Source organism: Chiroxiphia lanceolata, chromosome 2, assembly GCF_009829145.1.
Source record: "Chiroxiphia lanceolata isolate bChiLan1 chromosome 2, bChiLan1.pri, whole genome shotgun sequence".
Lineage (NCBI taxonomy): Eukaryota > Metazoa > Chordata > Aves > Passeriformes > Pipridae > Chiroxiphia > Chiroxiphia lanceolata.
Window position 1 is genome coordinate 69,054,101 of NC_045638.1, and position 24,287 is coordinate 69,078,387.

The 24,287-nt window shown below is 41.1% G+C and overlaps 2 protein-coding genes across 5 annotated transcripts in view; one reads left to right on the forward strand and one right to left on the reverse strand.

The window, feature by feature from the left end:
• The window catches only part of NBEA (neurobeachin), a 477,681-nt gene that overhangs the window by 134,624 nt on the left and 318,770 nt on the right, over positions 1–24,287 (reverse strand). For all 4 annotated transcript variants that reach the window (XM_032678783.1, XM_032678782.1, XM_032678781.1 and 1 more), the window contains one exon: positions 17,942–18,078. In XM_032678783.1, coding sequence (XP_032534674.1) covers positions 17,942–18,078 — 137 coding nt within the window. The remainder of the gene's footprint in view (positions 1–17,941; positions 18,079–24,287) is intronic.
• On the forward strand, positions 13,343–16,121 carry MAB21L1 (mab-21 like 1). The gene has a single exon (XM_032678784.1). It carries the CDS (start codon positions 14,178–14,180, stop codon positions 15,255–15,257), a length of 1,080 nt encoding a protein of 359 aa, XP_032534675.1. The 5' UTR covers positions 13,343–14,177; the 3' UTR covers positions 15,258–16,121.

The following is a 24,287-nucleotide window of genomic DNA, read 5'->3' on the forward strand; positions in this document are numbered from 1 at the left end:
TTCATAAAGCAATGATTTCTGCCCACAAAAGCAGGAACTACATTGAGGCTGGCTCAGTTCAAGAACAGCCAAGAGTAATTCTGCAGAATGTTGACAATTTACAGCATACCCACCAATGATCAGAGTCATCACATGGGCCAACTGTGCTTAGGTGCACTAGTAGATATTCTTTAAAGTTGGGATTTCTGCTTAGAAATTTTATTTATCATTGTATGAAGAAAGCCCCACATGTTTTCACTTTATTTCAAACTTGTTTAAGCAAAGAACTACTTCTTCCTTCCTCATTTGTCCTCTGATTTCCACCTTTGGATTTTTATATTGGTTTGTTTTTTTTTTCAGTTCAGTCCCTTAAATGAAACAAATTTTACTAATTTTCAAATTAATTTTGCCTGAAAATTTTTATTTCTTCCATTTCAAATTCATTCTCTTTGATATCTTTGCCCTGATCTTCATCCCATCCAGTCACTTTTTTTTCTAACCCAAGCAGAGCATATTTTTTACTTTTCCTTGTTTGTGATTTATTTCTTCTGTTCCACAAAGCTGTATAAACTTCACTAAATTGATATAAAAATTGAGGTTTTAAGGGAATCACTATAATTTTGACTGCACAACACATACAGTACCACAGGGTCAGTGTGAGGTTGGAGTTCAAATTCCTTACACATTAACTAAACTCAAGTACGCCAGTGTTTGCTTTACAAGCAGTCTGACATGTCCACTGTGTGACTGATCAGCACATGTGGAATATGGCAAACATTCTTCTCTCAGCACTTTTTCAGAATTTCTAGAAATCACACAGTCCAACTAGGCAGCCAGGCCCCACAAATCTTGGAGACTACCAGGTAATGGGAAGGTAACGGCTCACCACCAGAAAGGAAAGTCTATTGCTAACACTGGTGAGGTTAACAAGGTAAGAATTTACTGCCCAAAAATCAACTTAGCTTCTTGTTTCAAATTTCTGCTAACCATTCATCATTTTAGGTACTAATGAGTGCTATTTCACTACTATTTCCTAAATACTCAAATGAAAAACTATTAAAACTATTTTCATCTACCCATGCCTGATAAGCATATTACATTCACTAGTCTGGCATGGCATAGGATGAAAATGTTCCTAGGTTCAAGGCAATTTAAATAGAAATTCCTGTCACAAAATTCATGTAAAGTAGCACAGCAATGGAAACAAAATGAATGCAGCTTACAGAAGAAAGGAAAGTAGCACAGGGGATGAAACTGCAGCTGCAATTCCCAGCTTTCAGAAGGCCACACTCTGCTCTGATACAAACTCTTTCAGAGGCCAGCTAAGACACGAGTTCATGCATCAAAAGTTTGGTCAGCGCAAAAGAATGAATGACATGTAAGCTTCACTGACCCAACTACATCTTATGTAATTAGTGTCATCATTTTAGCTAGTGCTTGGTTTGGACCATTAGTGTTAAACATTTTATTAAATGTTTAAAATTATACAGAATAGATCTACTCTGGCTAAACATGACCATGCACTTCTGGGAGCTAGAGGTATACTCTCACCCCCAGTGTTGATAATGTCATCTTGAGCACACTCCAGGTTGTTTGTACAAAAAGAAATTAAAAAAATAATTAATTCTCAGTAAAACTATTTTTCTACTCATGCAGTCAGTAGGAAGGATCTGAACTGTATTTTCTAAGAAATTATTTTCCAGCCTTACAAAAATGTGTACCAAATGTGTACTAAAATAAGTATTTATCCCTTCTCCCATTCCTACAAGTAGTACTGTAATTTTTAACCTCTCTCTCTTTTTTTTTTTTCCATGACAGAAAATTTTGTTTAAGTACTGAAAAAAATAAGATGCAAAAGTCTTTCAAATCTGGATACAAAGTTAAGGGTAAAGATGGGAGAAGCTGATATAACTGAAGACAGACATAATTGAAGACTATTACTACAGAACACTGATGCCAAGATACTTGTAAAAACATCCAGCCTGCTTGGGTAGCTGTGAATCTGGTAGATGAAGTGACAAAGCCTGAAGCTTCTGTGTGCCCCATTACTTTGTGATTTCAGAGGCATGTTTGTGTTTTGGAAAAAAAGATTTCTAGAATCATCCTGGCAAACAAATGTATTTCTTGTATAGTGGATGAGTCCCACTAATGTCAGTGGATTTATTTTTCTGAGAGACTGGTAAGTCAAGATAAATTAGGGTGAGAATGGTAGATCTAAGGTTAAATAAAAGTTGACGCTCAGGCTTCAGTAATAATTTTTTTGGTCGTTGTTGCTTTATGAAACCTGCAAAGCTACAAGGTATTTTTTTCCCAACTTTTAAATCTATCTTTCCACAAAATATCACCACCTATCAGAACTCAAATTGCATAATAAAATCTGCTTTGCTAAAAGGTATGAAAGGAACCTAACCTTAACTTATGGGGCTCAGAGGAACTCTAAGCTATTTAACAGCAATACATCGAAGTGGGTTACTGTAAGTCTGGGAAGAGTAAACGACTAAACAAGAGCCATACTCTAGTCAGTATCCCTAAAGTTACAGATCCCATTTACAATTTCAGTCCAAGTCTATATTTTTAAACAGATGTACTCAGTCAGTATCTTTGTAATTAGTCTGTGGTAGACTGAATAGCAAATTTGCTCTGATGGACTCAATACCACATGCTCCCATACGTGTCCAAAGTGGAGGGCACAATATAACCATTTTACAGAACTCTCAGGAATCAGACAGGAGCAGAATAAATCACTCTGTGAACAAGCTGTGTACCAGGCTTCATTAGTTATAATTACCCCCAAAATATGCTCAGCAGAATGCACACGTGTCATCTGGGAGTGACACACAATAGAGTGGGCAACTTATAAACTCCTCCAAGCACAGAAAGAGTCCATAAAACAACTGGCTTGTGCATTTGGATTCATGTGATAACACCTCCTATTGCATAAGCCACCAGATGACACAGATGGGGCAAATCCAAACAAGGAACATTTCTTTTGTACAGGCATTGGACTTCATTTGATGCCTATTCAACCAACAAGCTGAGAAAGCTGAGTATGAAACACTGGATCTTTGTCTTTTTTATTTCCCAGATTGTGCTACACTTGCTCAAAATAATAAAACGTATAGTTTTAAATACTTTGAACATAATGACTTGCAGAAAAAAACAAAGCGAAACAAAACAAAACAGGATGTTAAATTTAACATACTTATGCATAAGCAAAACCAAACACTCTTCCCTATGCATAAGCAAAACCAAACACTCTTCCCCAAACTTTAACTGGAAACATTTCTAATATAATATTAACCAGCATCTCGCTTTTATAAATCATATTACCAAAAGAGGTAAGTACTGATCTTTGAGAACGCATATCTCAGCAATCAGATCTATTATTTTCTGGAGAAAAGAATATTAATTAACATTCTGTACATGGATCAGATTACCTTTAATGACTAGTACAGAACTACTACTACATTAAAGTTATCGCAACATTGATCTCATCTTAGCCTTCTCTGTAAACTTGCACATTTTTCTCTTCCTCTTGTACTTTCTGCCAATCATAATAATTACTTTTTGTCTAGGACATTCCAATCTCATAACAAATGCACATTTTTTTCCTCCTATTCTCATTATTTACTTGTTCGCATGCATATACCATAGTGTTCCTGGTCATCTCATTAAATGCCTTTCCACATCTTTTCTTTAGTTTTCTATTATTGCCCACTGCTATGGAGATTTGTTCATGAAAAATATTGATGTAAGTACCTGTTTCCTGTAATAAAAATATGGTTCAACTCAAAGGAAAACTGATATTCATATACAGCTCACTGTACAGACAGATTTAATGGCAAATATAATGTGCTAAACATACTCATATATGTCAGTACTTTAATATATACATGGAAATATATTGTTTGAATGTTACATGTGTAGGCTAGTGCATGTGTACACATATTAATCTGGATGCCGATGCGTCTATTTACTTTCATATTCAAGTGTATAAACACATAGAAACAGGCTCACAGAAAAATACAGACAGATGTATGTGCACACACTTGAAAAGTACCCTACACTTCAGGTGGCATATCCAGTGATTATACTGTGTTACGTTTCTGACGCGCTGTTAAGGAACTATTTAACATCTTCACATCTGTTAGCTACTTCCAAGAAAACATAGAAAGTAACTACAAAACTCTGACTGTAGAATATATTTAAATTAGTAACTTAATATTAACCATGTGACACTGAGTTCTGTGAAACTACTTTTACCCACAAAATAAATACCTAGTTATTTTGATAGAGAGAAATGTAGCTGAATTTCATAGACTTAGAGTAGTAACATGAACTGTCATGGAGAGAGCTGAGTATATCCAAAATACGTAAGATCAATTAAGGTCTATTACAAATAACATCCGTTAACCTGTGATCTGTCAGATCTGTACATCAGCAACACTGCATGGATGTAAGCAAGGACAGAATTTGTCCCACTTGGCCCCTTTTCTGTGTAGTGCAACTAAGAGGTCAGCATTCAATGCCAGCAAACTCCACAGAGTGCTCACAGGCACAGTGGCAGCAATTTCCTATTTTTAAAACATCAGAGAAGCAAAAACGATTTGTGAATATGAGCTGCTATGGTATTATTTGAAGTCACTGCCTTCTTTTATTTTCATTTTCTTTTTCCTTTTTAAAGAAACAGATATTGAAACTATCCCAGCTAATAATTTCATTCTGACACTTGAGTTTAAAAGGTTAAGTTACTATCTGAAGAAAGGTAATCTGACTGCCTTTCATAGCAGCCTGCAAGCTCTGCAATCTGCATAGAGAGGGGCATTTGTCATCATTAGCTGAGCAGTGACAGCTGGCACCTAGGGTGTCCCAGATTTAAGAAGTGGCAAAGGCACTCTTTTACCTTAAGTTGCCATCAAGTATACTATGCTTCATAAGGAGTAATATTTTCTTCTTGTTACAGAGCATGAAATAACAGCAGTGAATGCATCTGTATTTTCTTCAGCCTGGAGAACTAGCTGATATACAATTAGCAGTGGTCTTTAGACAACAAGACACCGTGTTTATCACATGAACAAACATCCAATTTGTGTCACTTGAAAATAAGTACAATTGGCTCAAAATTAGGGCAGTATATTTTCCCCTCACAGATATTTCAGACTGATTGATTCATAAGTTTTATTTACGGACATGACAAATCGTGAATAAAACACAGTTTTTAACTAGAGGTATAGTACTGTCACTCCAATCCAGGAGTGCCTAATTGCTTAAAACAGACAGGTTATTAGATATAGGGAAAAAACCAGTCCTACACTGACATACACCCAAATGCAGTACATTAATGGTTTGAAAGAATACCTGATGGAGCACTGTTTTAATAGCAGCTTTAGAAATTTAAAGTATATTCTAATAGTGTATCTAACAGCTAAGTTTGATGCAGCGGTTTTTTCAAAACAGTTTCATGAGATTTTGCAAATGTATCCATAATTAAGAGTGTATTTAATACGTGGAATATGTAGAGGTTTAGGAAAGAAGTTGTTTTCATACCACCATAAATTATCCAATCTATGAAAGACTGAATAAATGGTTTGTAAACATTAAGAGACCCTGATTTGGTTGTTTTTACAAAAACAAAATACAAAGCTAGAAATTAATATGCCTTGACATGAAACAAAAAACCACAAAAACAACCAATCCACACAAATCAAAGAGAATTTTAAAAAGCAAACAAGAAAAAACCCTTATTTCTCCACAGCCTCTCAAATTTGGAAACATAATCCATAATGCTAGATTTTGCATTATTATGTAAAATAGTTTTTCACAAATAAAACTAATTTTTGTGTTAATGTAAAATCTATGCAAATACATGCAGTCATTTATCAGGGAAGCTGACAAGCATTCCATATTGGAGAGGGAAAATGAAACTGCCTCAAGAATAGAGGCAATTAATTATTTCTGTATTTTCTCTTCCTCTGTCTTGAGGCACAGAAGTTATCCATCCAGTTAAAACAGCAAATGAAATAAAGAGATTTTTTTTTATTTAAACACATATGGCTTTTGCCTGCAATACTGATCACCACAAGGTCTACAGATGCCCGTGGCTAAATTGTACACTGGCAGATGCACACAAGGGAAAACTGTGTTAATGCAGCGTGGTGAACAAAACAAATGAAGAACTGAATTTTGGGGGGGTGGAGAGGCTGGAGTGAGGGAGAGAAGACTTTTTTTACCCCATTGAGATACAGTTTGCCTACGAAGAGTAGATTAGGTTAGCTATGGATTTAACCTGAAAAGTTTTTTCTCATCCCTTATGTCAAAAATCTGAATACTACATGTAGAAAAAAACATCCACGCAGATCCATGCAGTTTTCTAATGTAGAGATTATAAATAATGGGCTTGCCAAGACAAATGGTTATATTATTTCATCTTTACAGTTAAAGACTAATAAAATATAATGAATGTACTCACAGAATATAATGAGAAAACTGTTGTCCAACATATTTGCTGTCATTTTTTACCTACTTAAAGAAGCAATGTCTTGAAGCGTAGCTGAAAATGGCAAGCATTATAGCACATCCTAGCATATGCCATATACTAGTGATTCAGTGGGCTAGTAAGAGTTCTGAACTTATTGTTTCTTTTTGATAAGGTTATTTTTTTAAAAAAGAAGCCAAAATTAGCCAGTTCATTCCTGAAAATAATTTGCAGATGAAAACAAGAAATAGAGATGGTAAAACATATACTGAAAATAACACGTGATCATGTTTATCACAGTAACTTCTCTCTTAGTAGGCCTGTACACACTGCATAACCTCATTAAAATCAGTATTGCCTCATCTAAAACTAAGACTTAAGAGAAAACATTGTCAGTACCCTGACAGATACACCATAATTTTTTTCTTCTTTTCAATGGCACTAATTTATTATAAATGATAACATGCCTGAAAGGCACAGTTTATTTCAACTATCACAAAAATTGATAGCATTATTCCCTTCAGATAAACAGATATTTCCATATGCTAATATTTCTCTTTCAACAATTTCATTGTATATTTATGAAATTACAAGACTACATGCTATTTCTATAGTCTTTTTCATTTCAGGAACACCAGCATTATGCCACAAAGGATCTAGTTCTGTATATGCTGTCCTAGAGCTGGCCTAAAAAACTGGTAGGGAAAAGTAGGAAGGATAGTAGGTGATCTAGGATAAATTTTCAAATTCAAGTAAGAAGACCCCTGGACTTATTTGCTGCTCCTAATAAGAAATGCAAGTTTCTCCTAGGTAAAATATTGTGGTCTACACAATGACAATGTTCCACCAGTAAAAAAAGAAAGTTCAGAGTGGTGGTAGGAAAATATTTCAAAGGTCAAAAGATCTAAGCATCAAGTTTTTCATAACAGATCTCACCTCTTCTTCCTTAAATAATAAGTTGGTTGACATGTTTATATTACAGTAGCACTTCCCTGTTAATTTCATTGTGTTTTAGGATATTTTTAGGAACAATAAGTGTTTTTAGCAAGTACGATGCTGACATTTAAGACTGTTAAAAGATTCTGTAGGTTTGGGGAGTTATATAAATAGTCCCAAATATGTGGAAGTACATGAAAAATATAGTTTTAATGGAATTTTTGAAAGTATATTCTTTCACTCATTTCTCTGAATAATCCCACCCTTCTTGTAAGGGCTTTAGAGTGGGTTAGGGAAGGCATTTTTGTGGGAGCATGGACAAAATAGCACCATCCTTTCTCAAGAGGCTAATTGAACAATATGGCTAAAACATAATGAAATTAATAGGGAAGTGCTGCTTGACAGAAGTGTAGATACTGAGCCAAAAACGTATTTCCTCACAAATGTGTGTATTTGATGTATTAGATATTGTAGAGGCTCACTGTATTTGATCCTCTACAAAGGTTAACCTCAATTGTCACTCTGCTTTGGCCCTGATCCTGCAAATAGCTGCCTGTGCACTTCACTATGAGCCTAAAAGTGACCATGACCTCACCAGAAACAGCTGAATGTTTCATTAACCACGTGTGCACGGGCAGGATCAGGGCCTTCATAAGGTTCAATGAAATGTATTAATCACTCATGACCAACTCACTCAACTCCTCCCTTCACCATTATTTGGAAAGAAAATATTGGAGAGCTGTACACTACATTAAAAAATAGAAGTCTGCATTGAAATATATTAGGTATGTCTTTTTATAGCTAAATCAAGATAAAATTAGTTACACAGGTAATTTACCATACATATATACAAGTTTCATTTTGATATAGAGGGACATAACATGCCCAAAGTACTGGCAGCATGAAAATTCTCAATAAACACATAATATAATCAAATGCATAAAAAGAGATGGTGCTTACTTATAACTTCATATTGGCTAGTGTTCAAAGATGTTAAGCAACATATCCTCTGATAATTTCAATATTTCTAGCAGCTCCCTACAAGATGATGTAGTTTAGTTTGCTAGACAACATGAAATCAGCTTACAGAAAAACACCAATCACAAAGATAAGTGTGTTCAAGACATATCACTCTCCCATTTTGACTGGGCTAACGAGTTGTTGCGTTACTCCTAAAATATTAACAAGTTGAGGACGCCATAGTTTATATAATGATGCATTTCAAATGTTCCCACACTTCAATTTTGACTCACTTTTTCTATCACTCTAGTCCTCTCTCAGACAACATATTGCAGGACCAGAAGTTACCAAGGGGAAAGGTTAGTTTAGATGTGAAGCCTTTGGAAGCTGCTCATCCAACACATAAAGCTTTATTTTCAAGGTCAGTGTTCAATATTTGCAGTCATTTAATCATATATAGCATGAGAGTAATGAGAGTTCGGCAGTGTTGGATGACCCACTACAGATGTAGTAGATTAAAAGGCACTAATCCCCACTCATTCCACACTCCTTCAGCAGTTCAGCAAAAAAGAACATTCTCAAGCTAGAGATCTTTAAAAAAAAAAAAAAAAAAAAAACACAAAACACCAATGCTGGACTGCTTAAATAAAATGTTGTACTTTATGGAATGTCTGGCTTTGGAGAAGTCGATGGAGAAGTGAACCAAATGAATAATTCAATGCATTTTTTTCCTTCTTGCACGTTTCTGCAGTTCTAGCTAAAATTACAGTTGTGCAAGTTCCATGTTTACTTTCGAGACATAGGATTTTAAAGAAAACAAATCAATTACTGTTTTTCTCTTAACAGATTGCAGATTAGAGGAATTTAAAGCATTAACAGTTCATCCGTAAGACCTGGGATGACCAAGTCCAACAGTAATGCAAACTCTTTTCATGTTTATCTTTTAAGTTTTAATAGGAAGAGAATACATACACATGTTAAGTTTAACACTAATGAATGTTAATTAAGTACTCTGAAAGAAGCTATGTCAGTTCTAAAAAAAAAAAATCGCAGAAAACTGTATGTAACAGAGAAAAAATGTTTGTGTACCACACTATACAGAAATTTATACCCACAAATCTAAGTAATGAAGTGTATAAATTCATTAAAATTGCACTTTTGCGAACATTATCGCAACTTAGCTTTTCATTTGTTCCTAAATGTGAAAGTGGAGGCAAAAAGTAAACTACAAAATAAGAATATAGAAAATTGCAGGTACCATCAACTTCTATCACAAAAAAATTATGCTGCCTATTTTATATAATGTGACACATATAGCAAACCTGGCACAAATATCTGTCTCTTCTTACTTGAAAAAAAAAAAAAAAGTGAATTTATTGTTGCTGGCAGGATGATATGGATGAAATAACCAGGAAGAACTGAGGGGGGGAAGGGAAGAAAGAGGAGCCAAGAAATCAGATACATTCAATGAGCCTTCAAACTCACTTCAGCAGTAAGGATAAATAATTTAATCAACTCAGCTTCATTCTTTTTCTTCCTACCTCCCTAGTGCAATAGGCAGATATTAAAAATAAAACTTTAAAATTCATAAGCAGTTGTGTGTGGAAGAACTATCACTATATAATAAGAAATATAAAGTGATATCCATGCAAGCCCTTTGTATCTGCATTTTAACTCACACTTTTCACCATATGAAATTATTAGTTAAATTTGTACGCATGGCAACTTTCTTTTTTTTTCTTTTTTTTTTTTTCTTCTTCCAAATTGCATTTTGGGGATGTGGGCGAGTACCCATAGCCAAAGATTTTCAATACCATTTGGCTTTTTGGCTAACGTGAGCGCTACACGAGAAGGCACTGTAGTTTGAAAGATTTGAAATAATAAGCAGAGTTCAACAAATACTATTATAGTACCCCCTAATTAGGGGAAATATCCAGAAAACAGCAATTTGGTAAGTCACCAATATCATATGGTACCATTATCATGACAAATGATCAATCATCACTTTAATGAGATGATTTTAATCCCAGTTTTCCAAAACAACACGTTAGTCAATAAACTCAATAAAAATAAAATTCAGTGCTGAAAAGGTGTTCCTTTTATAGTTTACAAAGAACACATGAATAACTACAGAGAAAAATTAACTGCAGTAAGTGGTCAGAAGCTTTGAAAAATACCAAATTTTTTATATCATATATATAATACAGATAATAATTTTCAGCATCATTTCAATCAAGCCACTGACGACTTCTCTTGTTAAACGACCGGGTCAACTTAACAGTCACATTTCAGTGGTTGACTGGTGTCAGCGACGCCTAAATCCACAAATTTTCAACTATCAAATGTTTGTTGTGTATGTGTGAAATGAAATGCTGTAGTGAAGGGTGACCTTCAGTGCTAAAGATCTTTAGCCACGGCTAAAGCTAATATTTCCCACAGCCACCAAGATACAGTAAACATGTATAACCTGTGTTACTTGACATCAGAGCTTAATCTTAGCATTACACATTGAAAGCTGTGATTCAGGATATAAAATGTAATTTTTATTTAAATTAATTTTGCCGCATTATGAATATTACGACTTCTGACAACTTAAAGGTACGACCTTTCCACTTTTGCCTTTAGCAACTGAAATTACCAAACTAAAACCCACGGGGCAAAAATAAGAAAAACCTGGCCCAGAACATTCCCATCGCTAAAGTGCAGCTCTGAGGCGGCCGCAACGCTGGGAAGTTGAGGCGTGCTCCCTCCACAGGAAAGGGCTGTTCCCTCGGCGAGGGATAACCTTTTGTCCGCCCGCTGTAACTTTCGGTTTTACCCGGCGTTGGTCTGTGACCCCGCGGGAAAGGGGCTCTTTAACATTTACATCCCAAAGAAGTCGCCCCCGACAAGGCAGCGCCGGAGGTTTCGAGCCGGAGGGCTCTGGGTCCCAGCGGCCGCCGCCCAGGGCGAGAACTGGGGCCAGGAACGCGTCCGCAGCGGGCTTTCCCTCGCACCAGTCGGTCCTCGAAACCCGCCCGTCGGAGTTGGTCCCAACTTGATCGCTTTTCCTTCCCCCGCACAGGCGGGCCGCGCCCCGCTGCTGCCAACACCGCCCCGTGTCTGAGGGCAGGGCGCGACCGGCATCGCCCCCGGCCCCGGGGGGCGGGCTGGGGTCGTGCCGGGCCCCATCCTCGGGGCAGCGGGGCGGGATGTGCCGGGCTGGCGAGGTGCCTCCCCCTGCCTGCCCGCCGACGGGGCCCGCGGCGGTGCTGCCGAGCCAGCGGAAGGAGGAAGAGGGCAGACCTCCGCCCCCGCCGCGGCAGGTTCCCCGAGCAGCCGGGGGCAGCCGCCGGTAAGAGCGGTGGGGAGGCGCCCGCCTGTCCCCGCGGAGCCGGCCCAGACCTCTCTAAGTGCCTGCTCCGGGAAGGCGAGGGCAGCCGGCCCCCGGGAGTCCACAGCCCGGCGGCCACTCACGCCCCGCAGGGGAGGAGGGAGAGAAGGAGGGAGGCGGCCGTCCCGGACCTCGGGTGCGGCGGCGGCCGCGCTCCTCGGCGGCCGCTCCGGAGCAACCGGGACCGGGGCTGCTTCCACTGCCCGACCCGCCACGGCCGAGGGGAGGCACGCGTGTCCCGCCCGGCGCCTGGACGGGACACTATACGTAGAAGGGAGAAAACTCGGGACGAAACTACCTCCTCTCCACCCGAAACAGCCAGAGAGTGGTCGCCCTTCTCCCGGCGGCTTAGGGGCTGCGGCCGGGAAGAGGAAAAGCTTCTTCGGGACGACCTGTCACCTGCAGCTTTTCAGCGACAGCCCCAGCCCTGCTCTACTCATGGGCAGGAAAAGATTCCGGTCAGCTTCCTCCTCTGGAGCGGCACAGGAACACCCACACAACCGCCAGACCGAGGGAGCCAAGCTCACAGTCACAAATTCTCCGCTATGTGCAATAAAGTTGGTCGCATTCATACGCTGAATAAATATCACGAAATGTTCCTTGTGGCATGACTTTTCCTCAGCGACGGATGTACCTGTGACAGTTACTTTAGGAATTGGTAATCGGTCAGTAGACTAAAGATTCCAAGCGATCAAAAGCTTTGCTGTTTTGCTTTTTTTTCTTAAATATATATATATAAAATTTAGGGTTCTCTTGAAGTGAAGCTCAGTAAACGCTGTGAAGCAGAGGAGTTTACAACTCCAGTTTATTTACAAATAAAGGTCCCGATTACAAACACCTAAAGTACCGAAAGGGAAATTTGCTAATTACACATCACACAGGCGAAACCCCAAACTGTCAGACAAGCAAGCCAGCATGTTTGCAGTCTCTAGCGTGCCTCCCGTGTGCACATTTACTAAGCGCAGCTTGCTAGAAGAGCTCGCTATACGATAAATCCTCCAGGTTTGAAATTAATAAATACTGAGTCTCAAAAAGCCGTTGAACATCCACTCTTCACAACATATCAGAGCGCAATACAGAATACAAAAAACGAAGCTAAGAATTGGCAAATGAGATTTACCGTCAGTATCTGCTACTTGATTTCTGGAGGGAACGTGAAAAAGACCTGACAGATACGTTTAGCGATTGATTCTCCCTTCATAAGGTACAAATACAAAAAGCAAGGCAGAGACAATGCCGAAATGCATTAAACTTCAAAATCGATTAGAGCCCGTCAGAAGATCTTTTAAAACAATACAAATCGTGGACTTCTGCGTAATATTTTATTCCAAAGAACACTAAATTAACCGTGAATCCGCTGCCCTGTTCACTGGCCGGTTCACGAGAGAAAAAAAAAAGAAAAAAAGAAAAAACCCAAACAAACACAACAACTTCTCGCTTGCAGTTACAGACAACTATCAGGAGCAAAAGGACAGCATGATGTGACGCCAAGTGGGAGTTAATGAATTTACGCCTGTGCTCCTGCCGGAGCCAGCCCAGTCTGTAGCTCCCTAGTTGATGGATGCCCATTAATACACCTGCATTCACGTCCCGGCCATGGGGAGGCACGCAGGGATTCAGTGCGGAGCGGCACAGTTTTGCCAAGTCCTTTCGAAACGTTAATACCCTTCAAGTTACGCCCAAAGGAGAGCGATTTCTCTTGATTTCCGAGCGTACAGAGGACCGGGGAGGTTTTTCAGCCAGTAACCTTCTACCTTCCTATATGTGCCTGCGTGTGCGTGTGTGTGTGCGTGTGGCTGTGTATACATATCTATCTCCTAGAGTGGGATTAATTAGCCGCGTTTGAGCTGAAAGAGGCTGCAGTGACGAGCCCAGTGGCGATTGGCCGCCCGCCTGCCTGGCCCTGCCTTTATAATTTCCACACGAGTGCATCTGGGCTCTTATACAAACCAAGAGCCAGCTTCTTCTGACATACACACACGGCACTTTTTTTCCACCAGCTGATTAACCGCCCTGCATACACACGGTGATTACTACGGGAAAACATAAATAAATACGAAGAGGTTTTATTATTTTGACTACTGGAAGCCTTGCTGTGTCTCAGTGCAACTTTTGTTTTTTCTTGCTGCTGGGAAAGGTGCCGCTCTCGATGCTTTCCTCTCTCTCACGGACCCTTTAAAAAAAGGGGAAGGAAAAATATCGCCCCCTCCAGTCCCCCGCCCGCTCCCCCCTCCCTCCCTCCCCGCCACACACACTTCAAGACGGCTGATCTAAAAAAGCAGGAAGAGAGCATCTGAGGAGCAGCAGCCCCGGCGCATTTTGAAAAAACATTTGTTACATTTCAGAGTGCGGCAGCCTGTTTCTCCTCTGAAGTTGGCTCCAGCCTTAGCAGCCGCATTGGATCCCACAGCCTATTGCGAGACTCCGGTATACAATCCGGATCTCTGCCCCAACATGATCGCGGCCCAGGCCAAGCTGGTGTATCATTTGAATAAATACTACAATGAGAAATGCCAAGCCAGGAAAGCTGCCATCGCCAAAACGATCCGAGAGGTCTGCAAAGTGGTGTCGGACGTGCTGAAGGAGGTGGAGGTGCAGGAGCCTCGTTTCATCAGTTCCTTGAACGAGATGGACAATCGCTACGAGGGGCTGGAAGTCATCTCCCCCACGGAGTTTGAAGTCGTGCTGTATCTGAACCAAATGGGGGTTTTCAACTTCGTGGACGACGGCTCCTTGCCGGGCTGCGCTGTGTTAAAGTTAAGCGACGGCCGCAAGAGGAGCATGTCCCTCTGGGTGGAGTTCATCACGGCGTCTGGCTACCTCTCCGCTCGCAAAATCCGGTCCAGATTCCAGACTCTGGTGGCTCAAGCCGTGGATAAGTGCAGTTACAGAGACGTAGTAAAGATGGTGGCGGACACCAGCGAAGTGAAGCTGAGGATCAGGGATCGGTACGTCGTGCAGATCACTCCGGCTTTCAAGTGCACAGGGATCTGGCCGCGGAGTGCTGCCCACTGGCCGCTTCCCCACATCCCCTGGCCAGGACCCAATCGGGTGGCGGAGGTCAAGGCGGAAGGCTTCAACCTCTTGTCCAAGGAGTGCCACTCTCTGGCCGGCAAGCAGAGCTCGGCCGAGAGCGATGCCTGGGTGCTGCAGTTCGCAGAAGCCGAGAACAGACTGCAGATGGGCGGCTGCAGGAAGAAATGCCTCTCCATCCTCAAAACCTTACGGGACCGTCACCTTGAGCTGCCGGGCCAGCCCCTGAATAATTATCACATGAAGACTCTGGTTTCCTACGAATGCGAAAAGCATCCCCGCGAATCGGACTGGGACGAGTCATGCCTGGGGGACCGGCTCAACGGGATTTTACTGCAGCTCATCTCCTGCCTTCAGTGCAGGAGGTGCCCCCACTACTTCTTGCCCAACTTAGACCTCTTTCAGGGCAAACCTCACTCGGCCCTGGAAAATGCAGCCAAACAAACGTGGCGACTGGCCAGGGAAATACTAACCAACCCGAAAAGTTTGGAGAAACTTTAGAGGGTAACTATAAAACCGGCCTGACCGATAAATCTGCTAATTTCCCGACGAAGTTTAGGCTGCCTATTCGAAAAGTCAAATATTTCCACCTGACAATGCAAATAATATTCTTTTTTAAAAAGGAATATAGCTTAGGCTCTTCACAAAGAAAAAAAGAAAGTAAATGAGAACAGCAAGCATCGTTCTTCTTCTTCACAGTTTTGTAGTTTCCCGGGGGAGGGAGGGGGTGAAGGAAAAAAAATAAGAAAAAAGGAAAGCATTACCTGGAAAAGAGAATTGGCCGTAATTTAACACGATTGTGACCATTCTGCCTAAAAATGGTACCAACGGATTATAACAAACCCCGGTATTTTTATGTAAACCCTCTGTGAGTAAATGCTATTTGGATATGCCACCTGAACAAACCCTAATGTACCTTTTAATTTGTATCAAATATTGTGATCTCACATTGTCTTTGAAATTGTGGATGTTGGTGTTTTGTGATTTGGTGAACAGAAGTTAAATTGCCATTTTGGATACTTCAAGGACGTTTTCTGCTAAAGAGAAGATACCATTTAAAAAGGTAGATTTTATCACAGTACTTTTGTTAATTGTCTTTTGAAGTGTCTGAACTTAACAAGTTTACATTTTTCGTTTCATATATATTGCTTGTTCTATTTCTAACATTCCATAAATATACTTGAAATGTTATTTAAATATATTCAAAAGAAATTTGGATTCTGCTTATATAATAATGCTTGAATATTGGAATTATATATTTGAAAATGCACTTGAAATACACTGGATAATTACCTTTTGTGATTTAGATTTTAATTTCTGTTGCTGATTTATTTAATTACAAGCTAATAAATGAAGTAAAATACATATGGGTAAGTGTTTCAATATCAGGTCAAGTTTTCTACTTGAAAAACCAAAGGCAGCTATGTTTAGGGGATTTTGCCTTTCTGTGGACAGTTGCTTAAATCCTGCAAAGCGAAAACTTAAGGGCAGGCGCCTGATTTTGCATTTTGAATAGTTTCATAGAATAGGGAAATATTCGTGATACAAACATATTATAATTTAGCTCCAGGTGACCATCAGCAACTGTCATTCACCAACGTGGTTATTAAATGTAATTACAGTTTTTCAGCTGTCAGGAAACAAATCTGGTTTTGAAGGGTTTACTATGCGGTGCTGATTTGTTTCTGTTCGGGTTCAAACAAAGCTGAGGACACACAACATATCCATGAAGCAGTGTATTGAGTAAGCAGTGAGTCTGATAAAACTAGCAATTTGGTACAGGTACTAATAAAGAAGAAAATAAAATTTATAGGTGAAAGCCGGCACCAATAAAATGAACAACAATATTACTTCTGACCTACAAATCCGTTACGAATGTGGTAAGATTGCCAGTTGCACTCTCAGAAATCAAGTCCCTGAGCTCCCAGGGCATTCAGAGGGAATAACATGTGCGTGCCGACAAAACTACAAGCGATCCGAACCCGCCCGTCCGTATCGCACCGCCCGGTCCCTCTCAGGATGCATTTCTTTAAAGCGGCTTTTAAATCAAAACTCAGAAAAACAACGCGAATTTTGATTAGGATCCTAACAGTCAACAAGTGCTGAAAGAGGCCGATCGCCTATGTAACATCCATTAGCAACTATTTCCAGGGGGTGCACTTTAGGGAAATCGTTATATCAGAGATTCTGACAGAAACTTTTTACCCCAGCACTGAGAAGAACGTCCCGAGTTTGACAAATTATTCGCCAAAGAAAAATCACCTTATTGCAAACATTCAGACGAGGAATTTTCTTGGAAATTATTTATGATATTTCTGCATTAAAAAAAAAACAAACCCTTTGTAAAAGTACTCCCCTATTTCCTCTCTGCCAACATTTTCCAGTGCAATAGCAAAGAAATAAAGTAAGAGTGATAAGAATAAAAAGAGATGCAGACGAGAGGAGCGCCCTGTTAGACACGTCCCTTCTGTCTGCCCTCCTCCCCCCGTGGCAGCCCCTGCGCCGTTCCCGCGAGGAAAAAGCCACGCAAAGGTTTCCGCTCAAGTCACGCACCCCTGATCTATTGCGGCTGGGCTGCAGGTTTTCACGGAGGGGAGGGGAAGGGGGAGGGGGGCGGCGCTGGGGCATTGATACTAGTAAATGACTTCAGAAAGAAACAGCTTTCCCAGGAACCAAGTCTTCGAGTCCGTGACTATTTCCACCTCCACCCCCTCTTTCCCCCCCCCCCCCGAAAATAAGCATTAACTTCCATTTCAGCAGTCAGAATGTTTACAAAATGCGCTGTATTTTCTTACATGGAAACTAACGTTCTTGAAATAACGGGATTCTCCGATATCCTCGGAAGGGGTAAAACCCTCCACTGTGTGTCGGGAAGGCTACGGGCTGGGACTGCTGCTCCCTCCAGGGATTTCAGAGCAATTGGCTTAACTACTAAATCTGACCACGTTCATACAAAGGCACCGCGCGAAATGCTGCTGCTGGAAAACCCGCACGCTGCCGTAATAGAGGATTTAACATCATTAATACATTGCGCCTTTTTTTTTTTTTTTTTTTTTTTTTTAATGCAGCGAAAGGCGGCAGACGGGAGCGGAGTTTGGAAGGAGGGGGCGGCCACGGCGCACGTGTGCCGGGACCGGGGACCGGGACCGCGACCGCGGCTGCGGCCGCCCGCACGCCGCACTCACCTTGGGGTCGATCTTCTTGAAGGCCGAGTCATCCTCGTCCACCTCGAAGTAGATCTCCGTGGTGGTGATGGAGAGCGTCCCCTTGGCCACCACCACGGGGGCGATGAGCTGGGCCGGCGTGCTGAGGACCACGGGGCCTGCAAAAGCAAGGGCAGCGGCGTCAGGTTGGAGGCACCCGGCCGGCCCATCCCTGGTGGCCCTTCCCCTTCCCTCTGCCGAGCCAGCGCCCGGCGAGCCCCCTCATAAACCCTGTTTGTAAACCGCCGTGTTTATTCCCCCCCTGCCCGCGGCCAGCGCTTTGAACTCTGCGGCCGGGGCAGAAGCGAGTTTGTGAGCTCCGGGGTTGCGAGATAAATCACAGCAGAGAAATTTAGAGGGGTTAGGGTTAAAAATAGCTGCCTCTTAGAAGAAGGTTCCCTCTCTTTTCATGCCCTTTTGCTCCTCGTTAACACTACCGCTGTTTATGTGCGATAGTTGTGGCTCGTTCCACGCAGCTTCGACCTGGCAGCGCAGGGTCCCCACGGCGGCGAGGCCGGGTCGGGGACGCAGGGCAGGGCAGCCTGCAGCCCCTGCCTGCCTCACCGACCCTGCAAGGCTAGCAGAATTATTTTTAACTCTGGGTCCAGACCTCAACTCCGAAAGTAATATCGTGGGGGTTTTGAGTTTGTTTGTGGTTTTGGTTTTTTTTTGGTTTTTTTTTGTTTTTTTTTTTTCCTTGGGGGGGTGCTTGTGTTTTTATATTAATTTATTTTTATTTACACCTACTTCAATACCCCACGCACACAGAGGCTAGCATCGCTAAATATATTTACGGAAAGATCATTTTTGTTTCAACTCCCTGCCGCTTATCCGTTTAAAATTACCGTTACAATATTTCGCTCAAATACATTCCTTATGAGACGTTTTCACGGGCATTGAAAAGATGGGATGGGTAAAACCTGCTGTAAAAGGCAGCCTTGTCCACACAAATTGTTAGGTTTTAATTCAGGAAAAACAAACAAACAAACAAACAAAAACTTCTGCTTTAATCCAAAAAACAACAGAGGATTGCTTTTTCACCATCTTATCTTGAATATGAATGCAGTCTGCTGTTAAAGCTGACAGTGTCCGTGTTTTAGAGCTCAACTGCTCTAATTCGAAAAAAATATTATATATAGAATAGTCTTCCAGATTTAACCTCAAAAGCGCGTAGGGCAATCTGTATATACATACATAAACACACACAGCCACATGCACGCACAAACACGCATCTGACACGCAAATAATAAAAGCTCCAGTATCGAGAAGCTGGGCACAACATCTGACTGATGCACCTTTCAAAACTGGCAAACTGACCATCTCGGGGGATACTAAAAAGGGTTTTGGTTGTTTTACGCAGCTAAAATATCTCCCCTACCATAAGGGAACCCCTGCTCGGAGGGCAGAAAGCCGTGTGCCTCCCGCTGCCATCCCCGGCCGCTCGCGCCTCCAGCAGCGCAGTGCGGGGGCTGGCGCGGCTGAGCCGAGCCCGGGGCGGCAGCTCACACCGGGGCTAAAGCCACGGATGCGCCCTCTCCTCCTCCCCCAGCACCGCCCGCACACTTAACCACCAGCTCTTGCAAGCAACACTTCAAATTACTCACTTAGCCCAAATTACTCCTGTATCGACGCATCTAACTGTCATGTTGTTAATGCTTTACTTTACTGTAACACCCAATTTGAGCCCTTATTGCACAATATTTTGTCATTTATGCTGCAAAATAAATAAAGAGAGAGGCAGGGATTACTGTGCCTACAGGGGGAAGCTAAAACGCAGAGTTTCGGTGACAGCTTTCAGCAGCCCAGCGTGGCAGACGGGATAATATTGATACAAACTCTATTTTCTTTCATTTTATTGTTTTCCGTCTCCTAATAAACCGGGGTAGCCTCTTGACCCCAGTCAGCTGATCGGAATCACATGCGCCGGGCTTGCTTTGCTGCTCTCCCCGTCTCGCCTCCATCTTCTCTCCCTCCCTTGGCGGTGGGAAAGGAGCCGAGTCGAGCCAAGCCGAGCCGGGGAAGCCCGGCAGCAGGCTCCAAAGGGCAGGATGATCGATCCGAAACGCCGCTTTAAAGCCTCATCAATCTTCATCTAGGTTGCTCAAGTAATTACGCCCGATTCTCTTGTACGATTACAAGTGGATTTGGGTTTCTATTCCCCAGGCCCCCTTTCTTTGTGTTTACAGAAGGGGGGTCTGGGCAGCCAGCGATTCCCTGCCCTGCAGAAGCCCTTGCCCTGTCAAGCAAAGCGTCCTACCCCTCTTCTTGACCTTTCTGGGCCCACCTGGCCCGCCACACGGTGATGGGCTCCCGGGCCTTTGTGTGGCGAGAAAAGCATCTTTGGAAGATGTGTTCTGGAAGTGACCCGGTATTCTATCACTTTAAGGAGGCGTTTGTGGGCTTTGCTGAATCCCAGAAGGAAGAACATCAATTTAATCCAATTATCTCTTTTCCCTTGTGTTGTATGGCTAAAATAAAAATAAAGCCACCGGTATTTAATGGTCAAAAGGCCAAACTTTATAATCTACCATCCAGAAGATAATGGTGTACCCTGGCTACTGGGTGTGCCAGCGATGTGCCCTCACGGACTGGAGGAAGGGGCAGAGCTGCAAAAGCAGGGGCGGATGTGGAGGGAAAGGAAACAGTCACTTCTTAGCCCGTTACTGAATGCAGGGGAAATCGGGGATTTCTGGCTTTTTCCTCCCGAGAAAAGGCTCCAAGCTCCCAGGCTGGTACCTTGGCATCTGCCCTGCATTCTGCTCAAATGACACCCTAGATTTGTTGCAATGTAAACATGTCAGAGGTATCACAATGCAACAAGGAATGAGCGTTACTGTACTTTCCAGATGAGAAAACATTTCCTTGTGTTTGTATTTATTTTCAGTTAAGAAAAAAAAAAAAGGTAGAAAGCATAAAACCAGCAGTCAAATTACATGATTTTGCAGAAGGGGGTGTCAAACTAAGCTTAAAAAAATCTTTACAGAAGATGAAAAAAAAAATCGGTATTAACAGTGTGTCATTTTTACACTTGTCCTTTGGAAATCTCCAATTACAACTTGCAATTCCATAGCATGTTTAAGGAGCACTGAGTCTTTTTGTTGTAGCCTTCAGGGAGCAAGCCAGCCACTGAGAGAATATGAAATTAATCCACTACAGCTATATAGAGAGAGGATTATGTTTTAATCCCCTTTGGGATAGTCCCTGGATTTTAAGGATCCGATATTAAAATGTTTACATAGAGCATAATCAAAATAGCGCAGATTTTCCATATGGCACCGCGCTATCAGGAAGCTCTGGGTCTCCTTTCCAAAGCCAATTGATAATCTAATGAAACAAAAGCCGGGCACACCTGAGCCAAGAGCCGCGGGATGGGCTCATTCACATTCGGGAAGGATAACGAGCTCCGGCTACCAGCCTCAGTCCGGCCCCTTGGTGGCGGCGAGCTGCGCTTTTCCAGGGGATGTAAATATTCATTTCTAGCGCAACTGCAGGCTCGGAGAAGCACGGGACCGGGGCTGTGCTGCCCCGGGGAGCGGCACCTGGGGATGCTGCCGGGCGCTCCCTGCGCAGCGCAGGAGCCGCCGGCGGCACCCAGGGCGCTTCCCTTCCCGCTCCGGGGGAAAAGCCAACCTGTGGCTGCCCAGCTTCGCCCAAGAGCCTGGGGTTTGTGGAGGTGACACGCGTCTAGGGCGCTTGTCAGCTGTTGGGACGCTAAGCAAAAGCACCTCTTTTAAAGAATCTTTTCGTTATCTCTTCCACACCTCTCCGAAGTGATCGGGGCATCCCGCAGGAGAGAGGCAGCGACCCACCAAAGAAGTTCTGGCCTTAAAACGAAACCAGACAACACTTCATAACCCCAGGTCTTGCAATCTGTTCAAATTGTGAATTTTCCCCTTTCCTGATCCCTGTGGTCCGCACATGTGATTTACATTTCTAAAATAAACGCTACCGCGCATATACATTTTAAAATAATATTTTCTTTCCAAAAGTAAATGATTGTGAAATTAGAAGGTCCCAGTGAATAGAAGCAGAATGCAATCTCCCTCCTCCTCTGTGTAATTTTGTTAAACAGAGACTTCTTTCCCTACATTTAGTTCTCCTATCTTAGCTCTTGTATTTTTCAAGTTCAAGTAAAGCAACTCAAGACAAGTGAAAAGTTCTATTAAGTTTAAAAGTTTGCTATGTCCTAGGGTAATAGCAGTAAAATTATACCTCTTAAGGAAAGCTCCCTAAGAGTGGTATTTTGAACTGGTAATTACAAACATTTTCATAAACTGTCATTTTTAACTGTAAGAACTAAACGTGTGTTACATTCATGAGCCTGAAGATTACACCACAGGTATATCTACTTAGAAGATTTGGCACAATTACTCCTAAGGAGGATAAGGCATATGCTTTTATATGCTTTATATGATTTACAAAACCAAGAAATTTAGCTGCTGTAGACCTAGAAGTCTAACTTTTAAAATAAAATTTTGGTGGTAACTTACAGATGAAAAAATATTTGCTGGGATAAACACTTTGAAATCATATTCGATTGGTTAGATCAATTTAATTTTAATTTTACAATCTACTGGTTATTACTCTATAATCTACTGGTAATTACTCTGAAAAAAGTGGTGGATATTAACATATTTACTTTTTAGCTGATGCTATTTTAAAAGAAAAAACATATCAATCTTTTTTTATATATACATATATTCAACATAGATTAGCTGAAACTATACTTTTACTATGTAAAATAGTTTGCATAAATTACAATTTGTAATTTGATATGATACTTAAACAAGAATTTTAAATACTACGAATAATTATTAAAAATCACTTGCAAGGTACCTGAAATAAGACAACTGAAATTCCCTCAGTACTTTAAAGCCAAATGGATCTGACTCTGAGTTGTATTTAAAATGAGTACAAATTCTTATACTTGAAGCAACTTAGGTGTAACATATGCTCACGCACACAAAAACTTCAGTTAGTGTAATATAAATCACGTAGTACGGAAACAGAAAGAAGTATAGGCATCAGAAGCCTTTGGGAAAAGGTCTGTAGTCTGAAAAATATTTCAACCAACTAACAACACTACATGCAGGACTGTGTAAATAACAAGTAAACAAGGTAAGATTCTTAAAAAACAATTCACAGAATTTAGTTATTTTTGTTCCCATTGTCACCATAAATCTGATTCAAACTACCCTTTAAAAAGATTTCTGCAGTAAATATTGAACTTACATGAGGATAGTTGCCCCCAGTTTGTTCTTCTCTATAGCAAATACAGGCAGTAACTCCTTCACTCAAGCCAAGGCTTTTACAAGAATGTACATATAAAGCTCCCTTTACACATTACTTTCAACAGTTTCAATAAAGATAATTTGCACAACTTTTTAAATGCAGAAAACCAGAATGTAAGTTTAAATATTACTATAATCTTGGTTTTCTCTTCCACTACTCAATAACATCCCCAGTTCCTCTCCCCTGTTTTCAGAGATATCCAAGCTTACTTTGTTGGCTTTTTACTCCTGCACAATCATATGTTTCATATTGTGAGAGAGGGACTGAATTTTATTGTTTGTCTAAATGTCATTGCCAGTGTGAATAGGCCTTGATATTCAAAATTTTCCCCACTTTTCCCCCCTTTCCTCCATAAAGCATGTAGCACTACTACTACTAACATCAAAGATCAACTTCAATGGTCTTTTTCAGCAACAATGACTAAACAATTACAGCAACTCAATTCTCTTAAGTGGTTGCCATAACAGCAAGCAAATGCGTGTGATTAAAAAGAAAATGTAAGTAAAAATAATCCTACATATTACAACTATGAATAAAACAGTAAGAAATAAATACATAGTTTTGATGAGATTATGAAAATAGTTAGTGTTGCTTAAGAAGAAAAACAGTAATTTTCTCTCAAACATATACATACTTTCCCATATATTTGAATTAAGAGACATATGCACCTTCACAGATAAATTATTTTAAATTATATTATAGATTTATATTATTATATATTATATATTATATGTTATATGTTATATATTGTATATTATATATTTGAATTCCCTACCTTCCTTGTCTCATTGAAAGAAAAATACAAAATAGCACTTCTTCCCGAGGGAGAACATGTTTCCCAATATTCTTAGGAATAAGTATCTCTGTGTCATTCAAAGTATGATAGAAAGCAACCACTTAATAGAACAGTTACAGAATATGCAAAGATAAGCTCAACACCATATCAAAGTCAATCTTACTGAATCACTGCAGGTCCCGTGGAACAATTAGCTGTGTGTCAGCCTAAAGCAACTCAGAAAAGCAACTTTTGCCCCCT

Excerpts from the sequence above, each read along its gene's own strand:
- MAB21L1 (XM_032678784.1), top strand. The coding sequence starts at position 14,178 with ATGATCGCGGCCCAGGCCAAGCTGGTGTATCATTTGAATAAATACTAC.